General features: G+C 39.1%; 1 protein-coding gene and 1 pseudogene across 4 annotated transcripts in view; both read right to left on the bottom strand.

Moving 5' to 3' along the window:
- LOC110054723 (nuclear RNA export factor 1-like) overlaps nucleotides 1–23830 on the bottom strand; it is a 257937-nt gene that overhangs the window by 208511 nt on the left and 25596 nt on the right. For all 4 annotated transcript variants that reach the window (XR_016208186.1, XM_089292876.1, XM_089292877.1 and 1 more), the window contains exon 4: nucleotides 14989–15072. Coding sequence is in view for 3 of the 4 variants with exons in the window: in XM_089292876.1 (XP_089149002.1) it covers nucleotides 14989–15072 (84 nt within the window). In the remaining variant the exon portion in view is untranslated. The remainder of the gene's footprint in view (nucleotides 1–14988; nucleotides 15073–23830) is intronic.
- Nucleotides 19830–20295, bottom strand: LOC149111008 (uncharacterized; annotated as a pseudogene).

Here is a 23830-nt window from a genome sequence, read left to right as displayed (position 1 = left end):
TTAAGCAAGATGAATTTGGAATAACCGCTTTTCCATCAATTCATACAGCCGTTGTTGCATCTGATCTGATAAACAGCAGCAGTCAGTCAGCACAGCCGACAGATACAGAAGAATGTTGAGATTTTTTTTTTTTTGAGCAAATGTTCCCTGCCTTGATATGTATGGGGTGCCATTTCCGCCAAAATTATTGTTTTATTATTATTAGGCACAATGTTTTATTATTAGGCACCAGTTAATTATTATTAGGCACAATGTTTTATTATTAGGCACCAGTTAATTATTATTAGGCACAATGTTTTATTATTAGGCACCAGTTTATTATTATTAGGCACAATGTTTTATTATTAGGCACAATCTCTTATTATTAGGCACTATTTTATTATTGTTTGGCATTATTTTCTATTATTATTTCATCTTTATTATTAGGCACTGTTTCGTATTATTTTCGTACCTTACTATCTCCAAGTAGTCAGCGGTTTTACACATGAGAACAGCATGGCAGACATTGCGAATGATCAAGGGATAGACATCTTGACTTTGTAGGCCCAGAAAAAGCAAAATGTAGCTGAGTATGTAGAAGCAATTTATCCTCGAAGTATAAAACGATGGCAACTAACACTATTTCCGACTTAAGGCATGAAGTTACCTCCCGATTACAAGAGATTGTTGCTTGTGTTGGTGTGTCTCATGACAGTGACTTAGTGGAGGAGATACATAGATGACGTGTTCTCGTTGTGGAACACAAGCAGAGAGGAAATAGATCAGTTTATTTCAGAAGCAAACAGGCACCATCCTACCATTAAATTCACGGCTGAAATATCAGAGAAGGAAATAAATTTCCTAGACACTACTGTCTTCAAAGGCGAGAGATTTTACAAAGATTCAATCTTTGATATCTGCACACACTTCAAGCCGACTGAGAAATTTCAATACACGCATTTCTCTTCCTGTCACGCTCCAGGTGTGAAAAAAGGTTTTATAAAAGGTGAAGCACTTAGGCTTCTGAGAACAAACTCTTCAAAAACAAGTTTTGAAGAAAAGATAAAAAATTTCAGATCAAATTTGCGTGTTCGAGGCTATCCAGATAAACTGGTCAACAAAGTCCTCGCAGAAATCGAATTTAAAAACAGGAAGTCGGCACTACAACAGAAACCAAAATTGCAAAAGAGATTATTGCCTTTTGTCACACAATATAATCCATCAGTGCCCAATCTTAAAAGCATTTTAATGAGCAAATGGCATTTAATCCAAGATCAACCTCTGCTTAGAGAAATATACAGAGACCCTCCTTTCATCTCCTACAAGAGAGGAAAATCTCTGAAAGACATACTTGTTAGAGCTAAACTCTAAAGGTCAAAGACCGTTTATCACGAAACAGTGGGAGTCGTGCTAGGCCTGTCAATCATTTTTTAAATCGAGACGAAAAAAGGCGGGAAAAGTGCTAATAATGAAAATCAATGCCTAATAATGCAACAAGGTGACTAATAATAAAAAATAATTCCAAACAATAATAAACTGGTGCCTAATAATAAGAGATTGTGCCTAATAATAAAACATTGTGCCTAATAATAATAAACTGGTGCCTAATAATAAAACATTGTGCCTAATAATAATTAACTGGTGCCTAATAATAAAACATTGTGCCTAATAATAATAAAACAATAATTTTGGCGGAAATGGCACCCCATAGATATGTTAGTTTCCTTCCTTGTTCAGTTCTTTGAAAAAGAAATCTGTCAGGGTATTTTGGGCAAGATTCAAATCCTTTCAAAGTCGTGCGAACAAGCACACTAGTTTGGAAGACCCACCGTTCGACAAATGCGGCCATGGAAACATTCAAGCAAGGAATGGCTTAGAATTAGTTTATATGTTCAGAACCCTTTTTACATGTGGGTATTATCAATATACAGAGAACATACTTCAACCAGGACCAGAACAATTTCAAGCTGTCTGTGTATGTGTCTGTTTCTGCATGAGGCTTGTGGACTTGAATTGTATTTATAGGAAATTTTAATTATTGATACCATGGTAACACATGCTTATGAGATTGCATCTCTGCTGACCAAATGCTCTTCCAAATGAGGACACGTTGTTCCAGAAACATTGCTGAAGACACAAATATTTCCCTATTTCCCCAGCATGGGAAACATTGTTGCGACACAAAAAAAGTTTCTGATAAATATTATTTTTTACAGGGACATGGTTGTGTGTAGCAATGCGTCTGCAACTTGCTGCACTGTAGAAAAGCCATCATTGAACTGATGTTGTTGTTGTTCTTCTTCTTCTTCTTTTTATTATTATTATTACTATTATTATTACTATTATTATTACTATTATTATTATTATTACTATCATCATCATTATCATAATTTAGCTCGTATTAGCTGAGCAGGAGGTGTGTATGGGAGACTGAGGACCGAACACAGTGAGGTCTGTAAACAGGACCGAGGTTAAGATTCTCCCATACGGACTGACTAAGCTTGGTTAATAAGATGTTTACTATAATTTACAAACAAGGACAATTTAATTCTTTTAATTTAACTGGTTTGTACTAACTGACATTTTGCTTTGCTTTTTTTTTCTCATCAGGCTTTTTGGCACTTCCATAAATAAGTATTGTTAGAAGAAAACAATGATTTTGCATTTTGGTTTACAACTTTTTCACTGCAAAGCATTAGCAGTCTAGATGCTGGTCTAGATGGGATGATCTAGTCTGCTTTCAATATCAGTTTCAGCCAATCAGATTTGTGAATTTGGTAGTTTCCAGTCCTTGTAAGACAGAGCCATATTATTATTAGCTTGTCATTGTTTGCCAGGAAATAGATTAAAGAATACAGAATCAAAAATAAATAAATAAACAACATAATTTTATTGTTGTCCAGGTTGATTGTGACATGTAAATGGTCAGTGAAGGGACACAAACAATAAATTTTCCACTTGACAATAAAAGAAAGAAAGGCAGCTGCTTCCAGTTTGTAAAACAGGATTATACTAATTCACATTACTAAGCACAAGCAATGAAAAAGGGGTCCTTTTGATGTTTCAGGGGCCTTTTTCTATAAGTGTGTTGTGCGAGTAAAACAAACTGTCTATGTCTATGAATCAATAGTTCAGTAAGCTGTTGGTCTCCAGGTGAATAAGACTGATATGTTTTTGAACAAATGCCATATTTTTGCAGTATTGTACAGTTGTAGAACAGTTTGTGTTGCAGTTTGGCAAAATAAATACAGTAAATATCAAGCACACTCTAGTTTTGTTCAAATTCCTTATGAAGGTCAAATCATTCAGAGCTTTCACCCTTTTCAACTGTAAATTCCTTTCTAATAATATCATTGCTACATAAAGGAATCCTCTTGTTCCCAAACATCCCATACACCAGCCTTGAGAACTCTTATTATGAAACACTTAGTAACTAAAAACGATTAATGGAAAAAAGTTTCCTAGCAGTAGGTATCTTATGGTGAGGTGGGGGGGGAGGGGGGGAAGATAGGGCAGGATACCTAAAAACAAAGCTCAATGAAGAAATCACAAAAAGTAACAGTATTAATAAAGTGTATTATCGTTTGTCTCACGATGTAGTCACTGAGATGTAGATCGCCACGTTTCAACTGCTTACTGCTAGTCTTCTTCAGGCGATAAGGTCGACTGATTGCACAGTATCATTTATATCACAAAGGTCAGCTGTGATTGGTACATTTCAATCCTCCTATTGTTCCATTGTTCGGGCGAGTAGCTGTTCCCTCAGTGGTCCGCTGTTGTACCGTTCTCCTGTTGTTGTCTTTCTTGATCGTGGGTATCCATGCTTCGGGAATTTCAATTCCACTATCCCTGTTGATGTTGAAATGTCGCGATCTACATCTCAGTGACTACATCATGAGACAAATGATAATACACTTTATTATTGCATCTACCACGATGAATAGCAACAACCTTTTCCTCGACAGTAACATTATTGTTCGAGGATCACTAAAGCATTTTTGTAACAGTGAAACAGGACTAAACGGGTGTACACTAATCATAATTCACACTTGACCAACCAAAAATTGCAATAACATAACCAACCCCCTAGCTACCCCCCCTCTTACTCAGGAACTATACATGCAACTGATCGTTTCACAACTATAATTGTAAATTGGAAGAATCACTGTTAAGTAAAATGTTGTGTGCATGCATGTAAAGAGGGACTCGGAAACACTTTTTTATTTTATACAGCCATGTGCATGCCTGAATTACCTCTCTTTGCTGCCAGTTTGATGATAGGTTTGCTTCCCTTTAGTTTTGTATTTACGAAAGTATATTAATGTGAGATCGAAGAAGGCGCAAAGATAGTAAAGACACGCCACGCGCTACAGTCTTACTAGTATCACTCTTCAACTTCTACATATCATTGCCTTCGAGTCTGTCAATCAGAGCTCGTTCAAATTCTTTGTCAGCATCCACCTCCTGGTATTTGGCCGTCCCTTCTCCATTGGCCAGAGTAGTCAGCATACAAATCAGCTCGGTCATCACCGTTTGACTATTCAGTTTGCGATGTTGATAAGCGTGAACAGTCATTCTCTTCAGCAATATAATAAATTTCAGAGTTTTCTGAGTCAAAGCTCATTTCAGAATCAGATGAAGTAGAAGACATTGTTCATAAAAACAGAAAACAGTCGACTGCAGAGTCCCGGTGAAAGAACTTGTGCTGCAAAAAGGCTTCTACTGTTCTACACTCGAACAAAGTAAAAGACCTGACTAGGACAGCCAAAGCATTCGTTCTGGATTTGACGTCACAGCTTTAACTCTCCCCAGATTTCCCATGCGCGGACGCGAACCATTCGAAACTCAGTTTCAAAGGGGCACAGAAATTCGAGGATTTAACCAAATCAAAAAATTTTTGAGGCAAATTACTCCACAAAATAAGCTTTATTATTTTAGCAACAAAAAATTTTTGGTGTTAGGTACACTTTAAACTTGAGCAGCGGTGTAATATGAGGACATCCAATGAAACCATGAACTATTCATCCATTGCTAATTCACCGTGCCTATCATCAATTATTTTCCAGTTTGAAAAAATGTGAATCTTATCGCAACTAAATATAATTTACATGTGAGCTTAATGTTGGCCACTGGCTCCTTAATAATTATGGTTTTTGAGCGGTTGTGCTGTTTTTTTTGTTGTTTTTTTTTGTCAATACTTTGCAATTCAGTTTAAAAACATACTTTGGAATTCAATTATCATTTTCAAGTAGTTGTAAGTCAGTTTTTTTCACATCTCACATCTCTGCTTACAGAGCATACAACGAATTCATCTAGTACTTCGATCAATTTCCAACTCAAAATACATTATTTAGCCCACTGAACAGTACTGAATTGGTTTATCAGTGGGAGCTTTAAGTTAAAAAAATATACACTGTCGACCATATAAACAATCGACAAAAATAAGAAACTTTGCCACTGAAACAAATCACTTCTTTAGTAGTTTGGCAATACAAAAGACTACAAGTATTGACAGGAAAACCCTTAAGAGGAACTACTTCCCTCCAAGGGTTACCTAAAGTTCACAATAATTAAAAATTAAACAGCTAATAAAATCATAAATAAATAGACGGGTGGAAATTATGTACAATGTGGAACTATAATTAAGCTAGTAAGAAAAATAAATTAAGAGTAGAAAGGTTTTCAGGTGATCGTTTTGATAAAGAAATTGTATCCTGCAGTGCACTGGACTTCCCACCCTTCATATACCAGTCAGCAGATCGGTAAAAAGCCTATCAGGAATCGAGGGATCGAGAGGACCTCACATTCATACCTGTATCTTGGATTAATGACTATGTCATTATCAGACTTAAAAATGGCTTTGAAGAAAGTTGTTCCTTTTTCAGGCAGCAATTTTTATTTAGTTTTGTTATTGTGTGGTTCCAGAAAATAGCCATACCCCCACCACGAAGGGAATTGGAAATTCCGGATGGGGGGGAGCGTCAAAATCCCAGGGAATTCCAGAGGAGAGGGGGCCCGGTTGGACGGTCGATTTAGTTTCCAGATGAACTTTGGTTCAATACAAAAGTTTTCACGTCACTGAAATCAATCTCTCACTCAGATTCGCAAACAGTACTTCCAGCACAACCAAGTGACAGCCGGAAATACATCTGCATTCGTAGGCTGTGAAGCTGTTGAGTGGCAGTCGATTTCTTTCATGAAAATTAGTTTCTTTATAAGGGTAGAAGTGATGTTACAATTTCAGAAACTTGAGAATTTCCTGTTCTTGTTTATATCAGTCCATTTGTGTGTAATTTTAAATAACAGCCTTCTTTGGGAGTATGTTAGCGATCATTAGCTAACGCAATTGCGTTCACAATAAAAGTATGGCATCAATTTCATACACACTCAGCTTATCAGTCTTTCGGCGGAAATTGTAACAAATTTACAAAGAGATATAGTGATATAGAAGGTAATTTGATGAGTAACGATTTTATCTATTTACTTGCAAAAAGCATGTTTAAAGTGCTGTGTATTTTCTGATTGAGAATAAACAGAAGTGATGCACGATGCTGACAGCCTAGAGTTTGGAGTGTTTGCTGAAACTTTACCACCCTTTCTTGCCAAAATGAAATTTTCCAGAGGGTATGAGGGGCAGTGCTGGAAATCAGACATTGTGCAACCAAATTATGTATGTGTCTGGCCAATTTCACGTTACATGTAAGATTAGGCATGATGTCTGAACATTTCATGGCAAATTTTCACTTCTTCCCTTGAAGTTATTATTCATTTATAAAAGTTGGTTTGATAGATTGTTGAAGGCCTCGAAATTGTGACTGATAAGGTTGCCAATGCCACAAAATGCCTAAGAAAATGCCTACAAATTTTCAAAATGTCAATGTTTAATTCAGTGTGAGCCAGGTTGCAGTCATTCATGGTGTTTTTAAACACCATGAACATTAAAATATTTCATTCGAGCATTCTGGCACTAATTTTTTTTCCCACCTCTGAGTCAGTTTTCAAACAGTTCATGTTCTTCTCTTGCACTAAGAACTGCCATTTGAGACAAGTAGTATTAAGGACTTCCAAATGGCAATTCTTAGTGCAAGAGAGGAACATGAACTGTTTGAAAACTGATTCAGAGTTGGGATAAAAAATTAGTGCCAGGGAAAGGGCTACAGAAAGAGCAACAAAATGAGGTGGTAAAGTCAAACTTCCTGCACACTCTCCATCTGGACTTCGTGATTGGACCCGTTATTTAAGCTGTTAAGTCTAGAAGGTCAAACAAAAGTCTGAAGATGATTATGAAGAAACAAAAACAATCAACAACACAACTATTGTGTTGTAACCAAAGAGATAATGACGAATTCTCAATTCTGCCGTGTGGCCTATCCAGTATTCACTTTCATAAATAATGTCAGATGGTTTGCCTAAAACTGAAACAGACCACTTGTAGTTTTGGACTTCTAGTTGGGGGCTAATCGACTTCTGGTTGGGTGTTAAATAGTTAGGGGCTAAACAACTGTTCCTGATCCCTTGCGCTTGATGTCTTATCTGGTTATTCTCCAAAGCCTTAAAGCCAAGTATCAAAAATGGCCTATTTCAAATGTCATGGAGGTCCTGTTGACTTAGGTTTGCCCAAGTTAAAGTTAGTTGTCTAGATGAATGACCATTTTGCCTGTCTACCTCATTACTAGCACACACATACAGGTAACATCGTTCATTTCCCTTCCCTGGGTCTATTTCGTAAATTATCTCCCTCAGCAGAAGAGTGAATGGCAGCCCTATTTTGATATCTAAAAGAATGACAGAGTTTTCTCCTAAAACACAAATAAAACTGACACTTATCACCAGTACAAATTATGCCAAACATGAGAACAGAAGCTGCTTTCTTTATTTTCACATGTCACTAACTTGTACCTGTAAATGAAATACCTCACCTTAATAAAAATTAAAATATTTGAGTCAGTCACCAGCAATTCCATTTTGGGCATTCCCATATGCAGAAGCAGAAAAATGATTTCAAATTTCAGACCTCAAATTGGTACTGAACAGTAAGGAATACAGGTTTCCAAAACCCCTATTATCAATGTATTATCGAGGCATGCAAATCTAGTAGCTTTTTTCAATGTTGTTGACTGTTGACTGTTGACTGATCTGTAACTGCCTCCAAGTTCATGATTTAAATTACTCAAAAGAAAGTCTTCAGACTCAACATATTACAGGAAAATCATAAAGTAAATGCAGTGTTTCATAAGACAGCAAGTTAAGACAGAAAAAACTTTAGACAGAAAAGCATATTTAATGTAAGCTCAAGTTTAAATATAGAACCCTGAACAGTTGAGAAATATTTTGAAGACTTACATTCGCAGGCTTTGCGATATATGATGGCAGTCAAGAAACAGATTGACATTGCTATTTTCCATAGAAGATGGGAGGTAATGGACCTTGACATTTTCACAGCAAAATAAAAACTACAGCTTCATTATCTTCCTGAGACAGTGAAACCTCTCCAGGCAACCAAGAATGCAACCATGCTTGCCAGGAAAATAGCACAAAGCTGGTCCTGTTTCCTTAGTCCTGATTGTCTCAGAGCCATTGCCAAAAAGTGCTAACAACGAATAAAAAGTTATGGAATCGAAGGCAAATCCTGAACACAAATGGCAGTGAAACATGTTGCAGTTTGTCGTGGTTTCCTCGCATTATTTTCACGTTATGCGCATGCTCGTTACTGTTCTCAATTGATTGACAGATTTCTTTACTTGGGCAATCATAGAAACCAGAAAAGCAGCGAGATCAAAGGTAGCTGCCAGCCCCATGCACCCTGCAACGAAGTGGAAACTCTTGAGTATTCAGTACATCATGTGTGCCTATGGATTGTATCTCTTGTACTGCAGAGGTCCTTTATTTCACTAGCTAAAAAATCAAAATTAGCAGCCAAAAAAAGTGTTGAAAATGTTCCTTTTTTAACTCGTGAATTGCGCATGCGCAACACGAGTTATCGTGAGTTATGGGAAAATGTGTTGCTTGCTCAATGGGCTGTACACATTATGCAAATGAGGTACGCTCGCGGCTTACTTTTAAATTGTTGTTCATCTTTAATTAAAATAAGCTGTTTTAAAGGTCTAAATTATAAAAGATATTAGTTAAAGAAGACTCGGCCACCAAAAATGAGAACATCGAGGATCGTAAAATCGATGAGCAGCACAAGTTCCCACTGGATGCGGACTTTGTATGGATTTTACAGAAACAGAAGTCGTTGAAGTAGGGTTACAGTATAGTAAATGTACATATAGCGAGTGAAATGATAGAAACACAGAGCATTTATTTATTGTATCGCTAAAAACAACGAAAAAAAGAAAGGAAAAAAAATAACAAATCACCTTCCACCCGGAGTCGATCACGGAACCTTTCCACCCGCAGTCTTGTCCACTACCCTCTACATGAACATTACATAAGTCAGGAGGAGAAAACAAACATTATGAGAATTAATCAGACTGCTTATAACTCGGCGCGCTCAAGTCTGTACCAGGATTATCTGGAAGTTAATTTGTCCTTCACCGAGCAACTGTCAGTGAGTACATTTGGCATTCGTGGATTTTTCTGATGCTCAACAGTGCCTTTTTTAAAACTTAGAGGTCACATGTGTTCATTCGTTGGCAAATAGAGTCGCAACGTTTGTTTTGAGGGAAGGTCTTCATGACTTGTTTTGCACCGGGGCTCTTCACAAGCTACACATAACACAGGTAAGCTGAAACAAGATGTTTTGTTCGAGAAGCTTGGTTTCGAAGAAGTCGGAGTGAATCAATGTAGTAGATGAAGGATACATTAGTCGTCGCAATCACCAACTGGATCTGAAGAGAGTTTAACATTCCACATTTTTTGAACATGGTGAAAGAGAAGTTGTTGAGACAGTTTGTCTTGTTATTTTTCCTTTGATTTCCTTGATGAAAGACCAGGGCTGGGTTGTTCAAAAGCCGGTTAGTGCTAACCCAGGATTAAACGTTAACCGAAGTATCCATTTTCTTTGTATAAAAATGTTTTGCATTGATTATGTTTTGCGTAGTTTGAGGTTTTTCAAACTCAAACCTGAAGGAAAAAAAATATAAACAGGAAACTGCACCCAAAAGTTGCAAACCTGAAATCAAAATTCTCGCTAATCCTGAGCTAGCTTAACCAGGCTTTGAACAACCTGGCCCAGGTGTCCAGCCTGAACAAGAAAGGAGTCAAAGCCATAGTTTTGGGGCCAGAAAGTTCTGACACGGAAATTAAGGATGCTTCTGAAGGTAAATACAACCTTGTGTTTATAAAGTCATTGCGCTTTCAAGTGGGTTTTGGATACAGATCGCGGATTTAAAGCAGCTTCCTGGACTTTAGAAAACAAAAGTGGTAATCCACAGCATTACTTCGAAGTTTAATTCTAATTCTTGAACAACTACTAAAGCCACGTCCGATAAAAAGTCAGGCTTTCACTTTAGCGTAAAGAGTTAATTTGAACATGCTGTCACGCAGAGAAGCACGTCTGCGAAATTTTGAACATTTTTTTGCTTTTAGATAGTTCTTTTTTTTTGCCTCATCTTGAATGAAACTTTATTGTTATTGAACTTCCTGTCATGCTTCTTTCATTTGGTTACCTTTCTTTGGGAATTTTAGGTTTTTAAAGTTAACAGTATTTTTGCACCGTGGATTTCTGCATATTCAATGACGGCGACCTCCGTGGCCGTGTTTGTTTAGTTTATTCGCTTCGTTCAAAAACATTTTTTTTAGTTTCATTCAGCTACTATAAAACTCCTGAGAAAAGAACTAAGTGGGCACTAATTTAGCACAGTTGAAATACGATTTATTTCAAAATAATTGGCTTGTTTTTGTCGTCTTTTTTATTTACAACTTTCATCTTTCTTTCACTGCACTGCATTATTTGTTGCAAATGAGGAAATTAACTGATTTCTTGTTTTTAAATTGTATTTTAGATATGTCTTTTCGCTGTTATTTTCCGGTGTTTTCTCAAATGTTATCCGCTATAGTAAAAGAATTGAAATTTATGGGTAACCCGAAAAGCCTGACCCCCGGTCCACAGACCCTCGCTATGGCCTGGATCCGCAGACTACCTATGAACCAGTCCACGGAGCCCCTCAAGGACCCCCTCCACAGACCACTCCCCAAAATATAATAAAAATAATAAATAAATATTTCAGTTACGGGTTGTCTAATAGATTATCTGTGATGGCGAAATTTCGAACGTTACATTGTCTAAATGGGCTGACCTGGATTCAGGCTCGAGTGCAATTTATATCATTACACATTGCCATTTCCTTTGCTGTGGCCATAACGTATACGAAAGACGCATACGGGGAAGCCTCCGGGAAGCCTCAAAGTTTGTGTTATTTCCGCTCTGCCATTTTGTTCAGCCCATCCTCTAGTGGGTTTGTGAACTCATTCCAGGCTTTACAATTTACTCAGCAGAATAACAGATACAAACAAGAATAAACGGCCTAAAAATATATCTTCATAGCCAGATTGAGCCACGAACGGAAGGTAAGAACTTTCCTTCTTACCATCGGCATCTCCTTACACTGAAAACAGCTTTTATTATTATTTTATTATTATTATTTTTACACTATTTTAGGGTGGTCCATAGATGGGGTCCGTAGAGGTAGTCCATGGACCAGTCCATAGGGTAGTCTGCGGACCTGGTCTGTTGTGGGGTCCACAGACTGGGGGTCAGTGTTTCGGGGTTACCCGAAATTATGTTGTTTTCAGTTTCATTTTGTCCTCCAAAGTCAATAATTAACTCATTTTTACGTGTTCAATTTTCTCGGCTTTTGTCGAGCAACAAAGAAAAAAATATAATTTCTTGTTTTCGCGTCAATTATAATACACCTCAAGTTGAGTTCTTGTTGTTGACATTTTTTAAAATTTTGGCCCGTCATTTGTTCAACTTTAAATAAATGATGTCTTAAAATCTGATCTTATACATGGCTGTGGTTACAGGGCATATGGTTTATTTTTCTGCTTATACTCGCTCTGAAATATTTCAAAAAAAACTCCAGGGAATTAGGGGTAGGCTGTGAATCATTACGTCACACCCATGTTTTCCTGCCAAAAATTATACAAATTTTAAATTTGAATCTGAGCAAGCGGAACAAGTCAACTTCATTTTATAGAAGTAGAAATCTACTTGTGGCAAGTCTATCTGGAGGCGTTCATGTGGGATGTTTTGGTCTATGTAAGCATTAACTTTCAATGGCTACCCTGGAACTGCAAACACTATCCTACCCTGCACTACACTACCCTGCCCCATCCACACTACACCGGAGAAATTTGAAAAGGGTGTTAATCACTCTGAAAACACATCAAATGTTTTCCATCCACACTTCATTGGAGAAATTTGAAAACAAAACAATCACCGGTCATTTTGGATTTGTGTTTGAGGAAATCGTGATGTCATCGTTTTGGAAAAGCTCCATTTTGAAAATGTTTTCCGTCCACATTAAAACACAAAGCCGGCAGTGTTTTTGTTTGAAGAACACTCGTTTTCAAGGCAAATTAGTGTAGACGGAAGACCTTACCGTAGAAATAAACCTGCGTTTTCAAATTTCTCTGGCGTAGGGTGGACAAGGCCTCAGTGTAATTGTTTATCAAGTATTACAAATCAAACCTGAAGGTCAAAATTGCCAAAATTACGCACTGGTCGGTAAACACGCACTGAGTATCAGATAAGATCGAAATCTCCAGTGATATCACAAATTGTTCTTGCGGACAGACTGGTTGGTGGTTTCCACTGGAATGCTACCAGGCTTGTACCAAGAGTCTTTGTTCCCCTTGACCAGCGGTCGGGAAACGAGTGACCCTGGAGAGATCCAATTTGAAGTCCGAAAATATTGGACATCCGGTTGAATTGCGTCTAGCTCATAAACATGTGGCTGAATTGAGTCGCTTGTGTTTTTCTTTGCAAGGGCACCTGTTTTTTTCTGCTCTTGTTTCATGCAAAAAAAAAAAAAACCAAGAGCCAAAAAAACAAGATGCTCTCGCAGGCTGGTTTTTCTTCCAATCATTTTCATTGTTTTTAAAGCCAGTGAAACTAGGTATTCTTCGCTGTGGATACTTCACCATCAGCATACCTACATTGGTTACATGAGCTGGAAGTCTGTTCCTCTGTTTCTGCTTAATTTTCTCTAATTTCCCTCAACAAAGGAAAATAACCCAAGTTTCCTCGTCGCCTTGTTGCAACTTGAAATGAAAACATCGCCTAGACTTTGCATTTCACGGAATTTTTACATCAGAAACTTCCATCGAAAATGTCATGAACATGTCCTTGTACATGTACGTCCTTATAAGCAGAACCTGAAAATGCCATTTTGCAACAAAACTCAAAACTCGTTACCGTTTATCTCATTTGATAAAGGGAGGATGATTAATGTTTTCATCAAGACAGTATTGCCTTGATTTTTCAATATTTCCAATGTTCACTTTTCAACCACATTTACTGCCAAATATTTCTTGGTGAACCAGAGACAAAAATGATAAATGTTTAAAACACATGACCTTGTCCACCCTTGTCAAATGTAATAGCATGATCGTTTCAGTTGTAATGCCTTCTTATCCAAATGTTACTTTGTTTCCTTGGTACCTTATTGGCGAACACTGAACTACTGCTTGTACTCTAAATATGAAAATCAACCACAATATTCCCTAAACCAGATAATACTAAATATAATCCAAAAAATATTTTAATCCTTTTGTTCAATTCACAAGTTTGCTCACAGAGCACTTTGATTATGCCTTGTGGTAAGATCTTTTTTGTTTTCTCTGTATAGATGTTATGTTAGTCCGTTTTTTGAATAAAAATTCCTACAAATGATTTTCAGCCTTCTCAAAATGTTTTCCTGAAGCAAGTTATATGAAAGTTGGAGGTGGTTTGGGTTCCAAAGCATGCTTTCAAGTGTCCTTACAGTGAGGACCTGTGGCAGGGTTTCAGGGTATCCTTCCCTGGAAAAAATTGCAAAATTTCCATGCTCAAGGATGCCATGACCGGGCATCTGACAGGTTGTGGTGGTGCAGATCCCAATCAAACTCAATCCATGGATTACTTGTGCTATGTGTCTGAAATGTTTGTCCAAAATTTGTCCGAAATGAGACAAAAAGTGTCCGAAAATTATTAACCTGCAAAATAAAATGTCTGAAATTTTTTGCAAGTAATTTATGCTGTTAGCACTTCATGTATGTACCCTAGAGTCAACTTTGGTAACGTTCAATGTAAAAGTATGCTTGCTTGAATAGCATATGACGAGGAGAGAAAGAGGCAGTCATCTAGTATATAAAGTCACCTAGTTAGTCACAAAATGATAAATAAATCAAATTTAAATGAAGTTTTGAACCATCCATATTGAAAACCTTTATGCTAATGACCAATTAATTATAGTAATTAATTATGCATTCAATATAAAGGTATGCTTGCTTGAATAACATATGACGAGGAGAGAAAGAGGCAGTCATCTAGTATATAAAGTCATCTAGTTAGTCACAAAATAATGATAAATAAATCAAATTTAAATGAACTTTTGAACCATCCATATTGAAAATCTTTATGCTAATGACCAATTAATTATAGTAATTAATTATGCTAATTAATGTCTGGTCAAATTGATCAGATGTCTGGTCAAAATGAAGATTTGAAAGGACACGTGTCCTGTTGAAAAAGAAAAATTGTTTCCAGCACTTGGGGGTGTTCATAAAATACTCTTGGAAATTACGGAGAGGTGGGGTTTATTTTTTAGTTGAGAAAGTGGAAATTTGCGGGAGGTGGGGGTCTAACATGAAATTCCCTCCGTGGTGGGGGTATCGATATTTTCTGGAACTACACATTCTTGTCAACTTACATACTTATTTCAAGAAAACGTAGGTGGCTCAGAAATCAAAGTGGCTGGTTCTTTAGCCGGCAGAAGGCACCTAATGAGAACCCTGATACACACAAAGCAAAATGAAATCCAACAAAGCAGGACATTCACAGTACATCATAGTGTTACTTACCTGAACTGGTTGAAAGGCCTCTTCACATGCACTCTGAAGTTTCCTTATTAGCCATTCTTTATCATGTTTCTTTCCCTGGAGGATCTAAGAGAAAACACAGATGCAAAGTCAATCACTTCAATGTATACCATAAAACGCCATGTTAAAACCCTGGGCTAATATAACTCCATATGGGGTTTTGCATGGGCTTATAAATGGGGAGACTTATATCTGGGGGGGGGGGGGAGGGCATATAAGCAAAATAAAAGATACATTTCTGAACAACAAGATAAAACATAATCAAGAAACGAATTAAAGCTAACATACCATTACATTTAGAGCTATTACCGTATTATTACCCTATTACCCTATTAGCCTATAACTTTCAATTACAAATTTTGATGTTTGTAAAGAAACGCAAAAGGAATGCACTCATACATTAGATGGGCTTCTATCCAGGGGAGCTTATATCAGGAATAATATCCTTGTCAGAAATAGAAGAGCTTATGTCTAGGCGGGCTCATAACTTGGGGTGCTTGAATGTGGGATTTTACAGTATTGCATTTTTTTTTCTACACTGAATCAACCTCATTCCCAGAGTCCTCTCTCTTCCTCCCTTGAGAAAGTACCCTGGTTACAGCTGATCACATATCTCTATGCATGCCAACCAAAGCTGCACAGCAGGTAGGTCCTCAACTTAATTTTGTCAACAGTACAATTCAATCCTGTCTAGGGAGGGAGAATCCAAATACTACTTCCATTCTTAAGGAGACTTTGAGTTGTGTGGCTTTCTGCTGGCGATTGAAGGTATACGGAAATCTTGAAGAGATTGCCAAAAAATTTGCCAGTCTGAAAGTATACGGTAACTTTTATCATTGCAGTTTTATACACAACTTAAGCAGCTGTGAAATTAAAAGCCTGAAAAAAATTCCGGCTTGAGCAAGATTCAAACCAGTGACCTCTACGATACCAGTGCAGTGCTCTACCAACTGAGCTATCAAGCCAGCTGGGAATTGCTCGAGTTGTGAGTTCATAATAGACCCATAAACGGTGAGGATACAAGTGAATATATGAAAGATATATATTTGAACTGCAGAGAAAGACAAGAAAACATATGTGATCATTGCAGTTATATACATAGCTTAAGCAGCTGTGAAATTAAGCCTGAAAAAAATTCAGGCTTGATCACCACAAGAACCCATGACCTCTGCGATACCAATAGAGTGCTCTACCAACTGAGCTATCAAGCAAACTGGTAGCTGGTCACATTGTGAGTATGTTATATACCAGCAGATGGTTAAGAATGCAGGTAAATATATGAAAGATCATATATGAATTTTAAAAACAATTTTGGTATATGGGCCTTAATTTCCTCTTTTGATGGCCAGCAAAGCAGCGAACCTTCAAAGGTCACAGCTAAAAAGTTGACCCTTGTAAAAATGTACTGTACTGACAGAAACTGCAAACATATCAGCAGGATGCCTTTCCATAAGACCTCAAGTTCCAACTGCAACAAAACATAAATTAATAAAAATTCCTCTTTCAATCCAACATCTCATTTTCTTCCCTGCTTTTTAACTCGGAGATTACATAAGCAATCTATAGGGTTTTAGCTGTGGTGCAGATTATTCAAATGACATGCAAATGATTTCCTTCCATCATCCATAAACTTCTGCTAACCAATAGATCAAGGTCCTGAAATTGCTGAATTTAGTCAACATTGCAGGCACATATATCGTTTTACATTTCTGGGTCAAGGTATTACATGACTGCGATTGTTGCAATACAGAAGGACACTTGTTTTGTTTGCTTTCTGGGTATAGGCATTTGGCATTTCTATTACAATCCTTTTGTAATACGCATTGGGAAGGTTTTCTACCTTATATTAGTGGCAGTGCATTTGTGAACTGTAAAGTTATTTGATGTGGAACAATGGTAATTGCTCACATGATACAGAGATGTTCTGAGACATTTTCGTGGGCAATGGTTTCCTACGTCGGCCTGGCCTTTGGAGCAGAAAAATCCAAGCTAAAGGTCGAAATCTCGAGGCTCTCTGAGCCAAATTTGATAGCGTTGTTCCAGAGACAGAGTAGAAATTGTTGGAAGCTGCTATTGAAAATTTCCACTCCATCAAGCAACTGGAATTGCTGAAACACAGATGTTATTACCGGTGAGAAGTTTTCGTGGGAAATATTTCATTACGTTGGGCTGGCTTTAGGATCAGAAAAGTGCAAATTCAAGGTGAAAATCTCAAGGCACTCCAAGCCAAATTTGACAACAGAGGTGAAGTTGCTGAAAGCTGCTGTAACCAATGCACTGGCAATAATTTAGGTTGTAAAGAAGTTTGATGCAGTTACAAACAACTCAAACTCTTAACTTAATTTTACATGACATTGCCAGTGGTTTCAAGGATAAAGGTAACAAACATAATACATTAAGAGTGGAACAACTAATTACAACAATGGAAATAACATACAAAATAAATAAAAATAACATAGGAAATTCAAGGCAAACAAACAAAGGGGGCATTACCTGACAATTTGGGAATACGGCGAACAAAACAGCACAAAGAACGCAACATTGTTATAACTTGTGAACTCAACTGAAATACTTGCGATTTAAATAACCTGCACGAAGGTCAAACTATTTATGCATAGCCGTGCAGACTGGGGCTAGGCAGAGGATTGGTGTCTACACCGTCCCTGAATTAGCTACTAGTACCAACTAATTCCAACAACAAAATAACCAACTCCTCGACTACGAAGATCCAACAGTAATGTGACGAAAATTAACTTATTTCAGATTACGCAGTTTGTAGTGTGGCAGTCTTAACCATAGAACTTATCAGTTTATAGACCTCATGAGTTCTGGACTCCTTCAAGGAGGCACAACTTCCTGATGTCACATCTGAAGACAGATGTGACCGTTTTCACCTTAGTGCTGCGCACATAGCCATTGCTGTCTAGAAACACCACCTTGATCAAGCCCATTGGCCAGCGACCTCTGGGCGTCTTCTTGTCGACAACGAGAACCAAGTCACTGACGGGGAAGTTTTGATGAGGGACGCTCCATTTCTGCCTTGTTTGAAGTGCTGGTAAATAATCTTTCATCCATCTCTTCCAAAATGAATCTGCCAGGCATTGTGCTTGGCACCAGCACTTGCTATACTTGTCGTGACCTTTGAAGACATCTGGCAGGAGGCAGGAATTGGATTTCAGGAGCAGGAGTTTGCTCGGCATCAGCGGCTCAGGATCATCTGAGTGGTCACTAAGGGAAGTTAAAGGCCCGTCGTTGAGAATCCTTTCCAATTCACACAGCAGGGTTGACAATGTTTTGTCATTCACCAGCTTTTGCTTTAACATGGCACCCAAAATCTTCTGGGCAGAGCAGATCATACATTCCCAGATTCCACCTTGATGGCTTGCCTCAGGAGGGTTAAATGACCACTAAATGTCATTTGACCTTAGACTATTATAGATTTTGGCTTGGTCCAGTCACTCCAGTGCTTCTCTCAGCTCTCACTCAGCGTCCATGAAATTGGTGCCGTTGTCGCAGTGTATCTCCTGGGGCTTCCCTTTGCGGCTAACAAAACACTGCTACACACAGATAAAGGAGTCTGCTTCTAATGTGTGCGTGACCTCAATGTGCGTGGCCCTCATGGTTAGGCATATAAACAAACATCCTAACGTTTCACCTGACTGCGTCCATACTTGACAATAGACTTCCTACTCTTAATATTCTCTCAGCAACGGATGGGTTCAAGTTGCGTATTGGACTAGACCATGGAACACACTTCTTCTGGTTCCCCTATGCTCTTTGGCCTACCACAGCTAGCTCCGCTGGAAATGCATCATGCTGGACAGCTTTGATGATGACCCTCTCTGCAGCAATAACTTCGCTGAGAGTCAAGGGTCCCTTGGGAATGCTGTCTGGATCCTCCTTAAGGAGGCCAACCAAATACTTCTTGAAACGTACTAACCAGGCTATGGCCTTTTGAAGACTGTTCCAGGATGAATAGCAAGACAACAGCGGTTCCAACATTTTACCATGGACAATCACGTTCACACGATCAGGGCATTTTCTATATTCACTGTCGTCTTGAGGCAATTCCAGCAACTGGGATGGTTCTTCGGGCCAATTCTCCTCATCCTTCCACAGAAACTTTGGGCTGGGAAGCCACAGGTCCAGCTTGTGTAGTTCGGAACCTTTTGCCCCTCTGGACGCAATGTCGGCAGGGTTCACACAGGTGTCGTGTCGCCATTGATGTGGTGTGGATTCATCATGTATCATTGAGACTCTGTTGGCAACAAACGTGAAATCTTCTTGATTGTTGCGAATGTACTGCAAGACTACGGTAGAATCCGTGCAGTAGATTGTGTTGTGTATGGGATACTCTAACTCATTCCGAATCAGGCAATTCAACTTCACAGCAACCAGTGCAGCTGCTAACTCAAGACATGGTATGGACACCACTTTCAGGGGAGTGATACAAGATTTGCCAAGAACAAAAGAACAATGCGGAACATCCTTGTCGTAGACAATTCGAAGGTATGATACTGCTCCGTAACCATATTCAGAAGCATCTGAGAAATGATGTAACTGAACGTTGTTGACTGCACCGAATCCTGGTGGATTGAAACACCTGGAAACTGATATTGTTCTCAAACATGCAAGTTCCTTCAGCCATCCTTGCCATACAATGGAATCCGCATCAGAAATCTCTTTGCCCCAGCCATACTTCTGCTCACATAGGCTCTGCAACAGGCTCTCGGGCTAGCAGAATGATAGGCATGATGAACCCAAGAGGGTCGCACATAGAGCTTACAACAGACAAGATTCCTCGACATGTGGGGGCCTTTCCTTTATCCATGATGTGAAAGTTAAAGTCATCTGTTTCCATGGCCCACTGCACTCCCAAGGTGCATTCTACAGGGAAATCCTCCAAATCCAAGTTGACAGCAGAGGGCGCTCTCTCCGTTACTGGATCAGTGGCAATTACATTCCTGTCATTACTAATGCATTTGGTAAGCTGAAATCCTCCTCTTGACAACAATTCCCATAACTGGCCAGACAAATGTGCCAGTCGTCTTCGTAGAAGTTCCGGTCAACAGTGGTAATGGTTTCCACATCAAATTCGCCCAGATTATCCGAGGCCATCTTCTCGAGACAAAAACTTGTGCAACTTGGAGACAACATGGCTCTGAACAAGTGCACTAACATCTGGTAATCAACTGGCTCTTTGGAGTGATCATTATTTGACCACCACAGAAATCTTAAGGCATTACAGTCATCGGGAGTTACCCACACCTGGTGGAACATCCCTTCCATATTCGCAACCACAGCTACGGGTTCTTGGTGAAAACGTATGATAACTTCAAAAGTCCATTCGTTAGGTCTGGACCTTGAAGGGGCTGATCATTCAGGGAGGTGCCTTTAAACTTGGCCGCGCAGTCAAACACGACTCTCACTTTCCCTAGTTTCTGAGGATGAAAAACTGGATGGTGAAGTAAGTACCAGACTGGTGTATCCTTCACAGCTTCCTGTTTATACAAGGAACTTGTCTTGTGTAACTGCTGGAGACATAATCATTAATAGTGTCTCTGTACTTCTCGAAGAGGTGAAGGTCGCGCTGGGATCTTTCCCTTAAGTAGCGCAATCTTCTCAATGCAAATTCACGATTGTTCGGGAGGTTTCCTGACTTGTGCCTCCATGGCAACCTCAACTGATAGTGGCCATTCACGAGCTTCACAGAATTTTCCATTTGCGACGGTGCTTTTTGATCTTCACCTGAAATTGCAACCTTTGAGGAGATCATAGGCTCATTAAAGTCACTCCTAAACATGCTCTCCATTTGCTAATGAAACGTTTTATCGTCATAGCGGACAAAGTTCACACTAAAGCAATCTCTATAACGAGTTCAATGGTCCCATCAGAGTCCAACCGAGTGGAGTACACACAGCATAAGGTTGACCACACCTGCCACGCCTCTGATCACACACCCAATGAGCTTAAGGAACACCGCTGCCAATGAGCACTGACACTTTATCAGATTGCGTTCTTGGAAAGTCTATTCCTTTCATATAAGGCCACTTAGCAGTATCTTCCTTGGTTGGTGAACTACCTGGAGGTAAACACAATGTATCCACTGTCAAAACGCTATCTATCACGATTTCTTCTTCCATTTGTAATCCTAAAACAGACAAAGACAACTCAAATCCCTTTTGAGTGTCAGATGCACCATTTATGATCACTAGTGAGAATTCCTTAGGACGCCATCTACATGGAGTTTCTTCAGTAGACTCACAGCACATAACGTAACGTCCGAACCAGGATCCAGTAGCACATTTGTCACATTTGTGTTGTGCTGACCTTGTCCTTTCACAACCACTGGAGCGATTCTTAAACAAACATCCTTCTTGCCAGAGTGTGTAGCACCACACTGACCAGTGTCCCCTGCCCCTCTGACAGCACTCATTCCAGTCTCCCCAGCTCCACTGATGGTACTCATTCCAGTCTCTTCCGAGGTGACTGCAGGATGGTTAGGAGGGGTGCTATTATTATTGCTCTTTGTCTTAACAAGCAACATGGTGTGGTGTTTTCATCCACATACATTCACTTGACACTTCATTTTACTTCTGCAACCCATGACCATGTGACCGCTTCCAAGAGAGTTGTCGCATAGTCTTGCTTGCTGAACAAAGCTTTTTCTTTCTTCTGGGCCCTTTGCTTTCATGAGCTCACATTTCCACAGTCTATGTTGACCAGAACACAAAGGACAAATCACGATAGGAACTGTGCTCACTTGAGGATCATGTTCAGACTGCGTCGCAAAGGTATTTCCTATTGAGGAAGGTGGCTTTACTTTGGGCTGTGGCTTAAAGCTCCATTCTTTGTCTGGTGTTGATCCAACTATTCGTCCGAACCTAATGTTTGCCAACAAAGCTTTCTCTTCAACAAAACCTGCAAAATCCCTGAAGTTGGGTTCTGTTCCAGCTAAGGTTGATTAGCCAGCTCTGTCCACCCATTTAGACTGCAGATGATCAGGGAGGCGCTTCACCACCTTTACAAGATTGTCCAAGCTGTTAATATCTGCCTTGTTGCCCATTTGAACGAGAGTCAGCACACAATTCTGCATTTGAACAGACAGGTCTGATAAACCAGTGACGTCAGTATTCTTGATCTGAGGACCTTCCACTATCTTTGTGATGTGTGTGTGCACAATAATGTGCTTCTGTCCAAATGTATGGTACAAGATCTCTTGGGCTTTCCTGTAGCCTTGTTCTGGTCCGGAAATTATGGCACAGTTCTTAATGGCTTCCCTAACCTTCCCAGTACAATGCTGAATAAGATAAGCTAGCCTTGTCTTGGTGTCCGGTACCCTCTTAACGATGTTGACCTCGAAGTTGTTTATGAACAACCAGTAGTTAAGCGGGTTACCATCGAAGGTCAAAAGCTCTCTTTTGGGCATTTTAAATTCATTGTCGAATTGTGTACATCATAAGCTGCAAGGCTTCATGTTGCTGTGTTAATAGTTCTTGCAACTGTTAGGAACCAGGCAGGTCTCCAGCACCGATCGTATTCTGCAGAGGTCCTGGGTCCCAAGGTTGAGCACCTGGGTCCAGCATTCATTTAGAATAGTTTTTCCCAGCTTGCTTGAAGTTTCCATTCTTAAAGTTCAATCCAGCCTGAGGCTCTTTTACAGGAGGAAAGGAATCATGTGCTTCCTCTGTGTAAACTGGTTTCAACTCTGCCTCGAAACCACGTTTTGAATATTCCGAGGTTTCATAAAGCCCGTCAACAGCCTTAACTTTCTCTTTTCCCCTTCTGCTGTCAATAACGCAATCCTGCACTTCAATTCATCTTCTTGAATTTTCACCTTGGCTATTTGACGTTCCATTTCACATTCCATCTCCTGGTGCTTTAACAGATTCTTTAACTCAACTTCACAATGAAGCAGCTCGGCTTTAGCCTTTCTTGATCGATCACTTGCTCGTGAACTGGTCTTGGAGCTCTTCGACTTTCTCCTACTTGAGCTGACTGAACGTGTGACAATCTGAGATTCGGCATTATCACTATCTTCTTGGCAAGGAACCACTGAAGTTTCATCCGTGGTATGTTGAAGAGATCGCGACCATTCTTCAAAACGTTTGCTGAATTCCTTTTTACCTGTCGTGATGCTGTGACAAGCATTGAACGCATCTCATTTAACTTTGGGGTCGTCAGCGAATTGATAATATTCGTCGCAGGCTTGAAGACATCTCACAAATGCGATTTCAACATCTTTCTTCTTCGGACAAGCCTCATGATAATTTTCAGCATTTCGCATTAATAACTCAACATCTTTGTACAACCTGTTTAAGTAGCCAAGGTGCCTTACGGCATTCCCTCTTCCGTTCAACAAATTTTCCATTGACAAAATTCCACTAACATAAGAAACTGTAACCAACGCACTGACAATAATTTAGGTCGTAAAGAAGTTAATAATATACATGAAAAAATTACTCGGTTCTGATTGGCTGAGAGCAGTGCAGTTCAAGTGTAACACCAGTGCAAATTACACATCGTAATTCTGGATTGAGATTGGCTGAAAGACAATAGGAAATTTTCTAAGCAAATGATATCACGTAAAATGATGACGAATATTATGTGCGGAAACTTTGAAAAACGTTTTCTCGAATGAGAAAAAAATGCCTTTAAGAAAGATCTTCTGTCACTTCCTCCACGCAAATTTTTTCATGTTTATATTATTAATAAGTAATCATACCGTTTTTCGAGTTCAATTTGGAATTAATTTGCATTTGTGAGTTTTTCAAAAAGCTGAAATTGCACTTGCCGAAGCGGCTCATGCAATTTCAGCCTTTTG

This window comes from Orbicella faveolata, unplaced genomic scaffold (assembly GCF_042242905.1).
Source record: "Orbicella faveolata isolate gen_17 unplaced genomic scaffold, um_ofav_v1 contig_24, whole genome shotgun sequence".
Lineage (NCBI taxonomy): Eukaryota > Metazoa > Cnidaria > Anthozoa > Scleractinia > Merulinidae > Orbicella > Orbicella faveolata.
The sequence above is the reverse complement of the archived record's forward strand: the minus strand, read 5'-3'. Positions and strand labels throughout refer to the sequence as shown.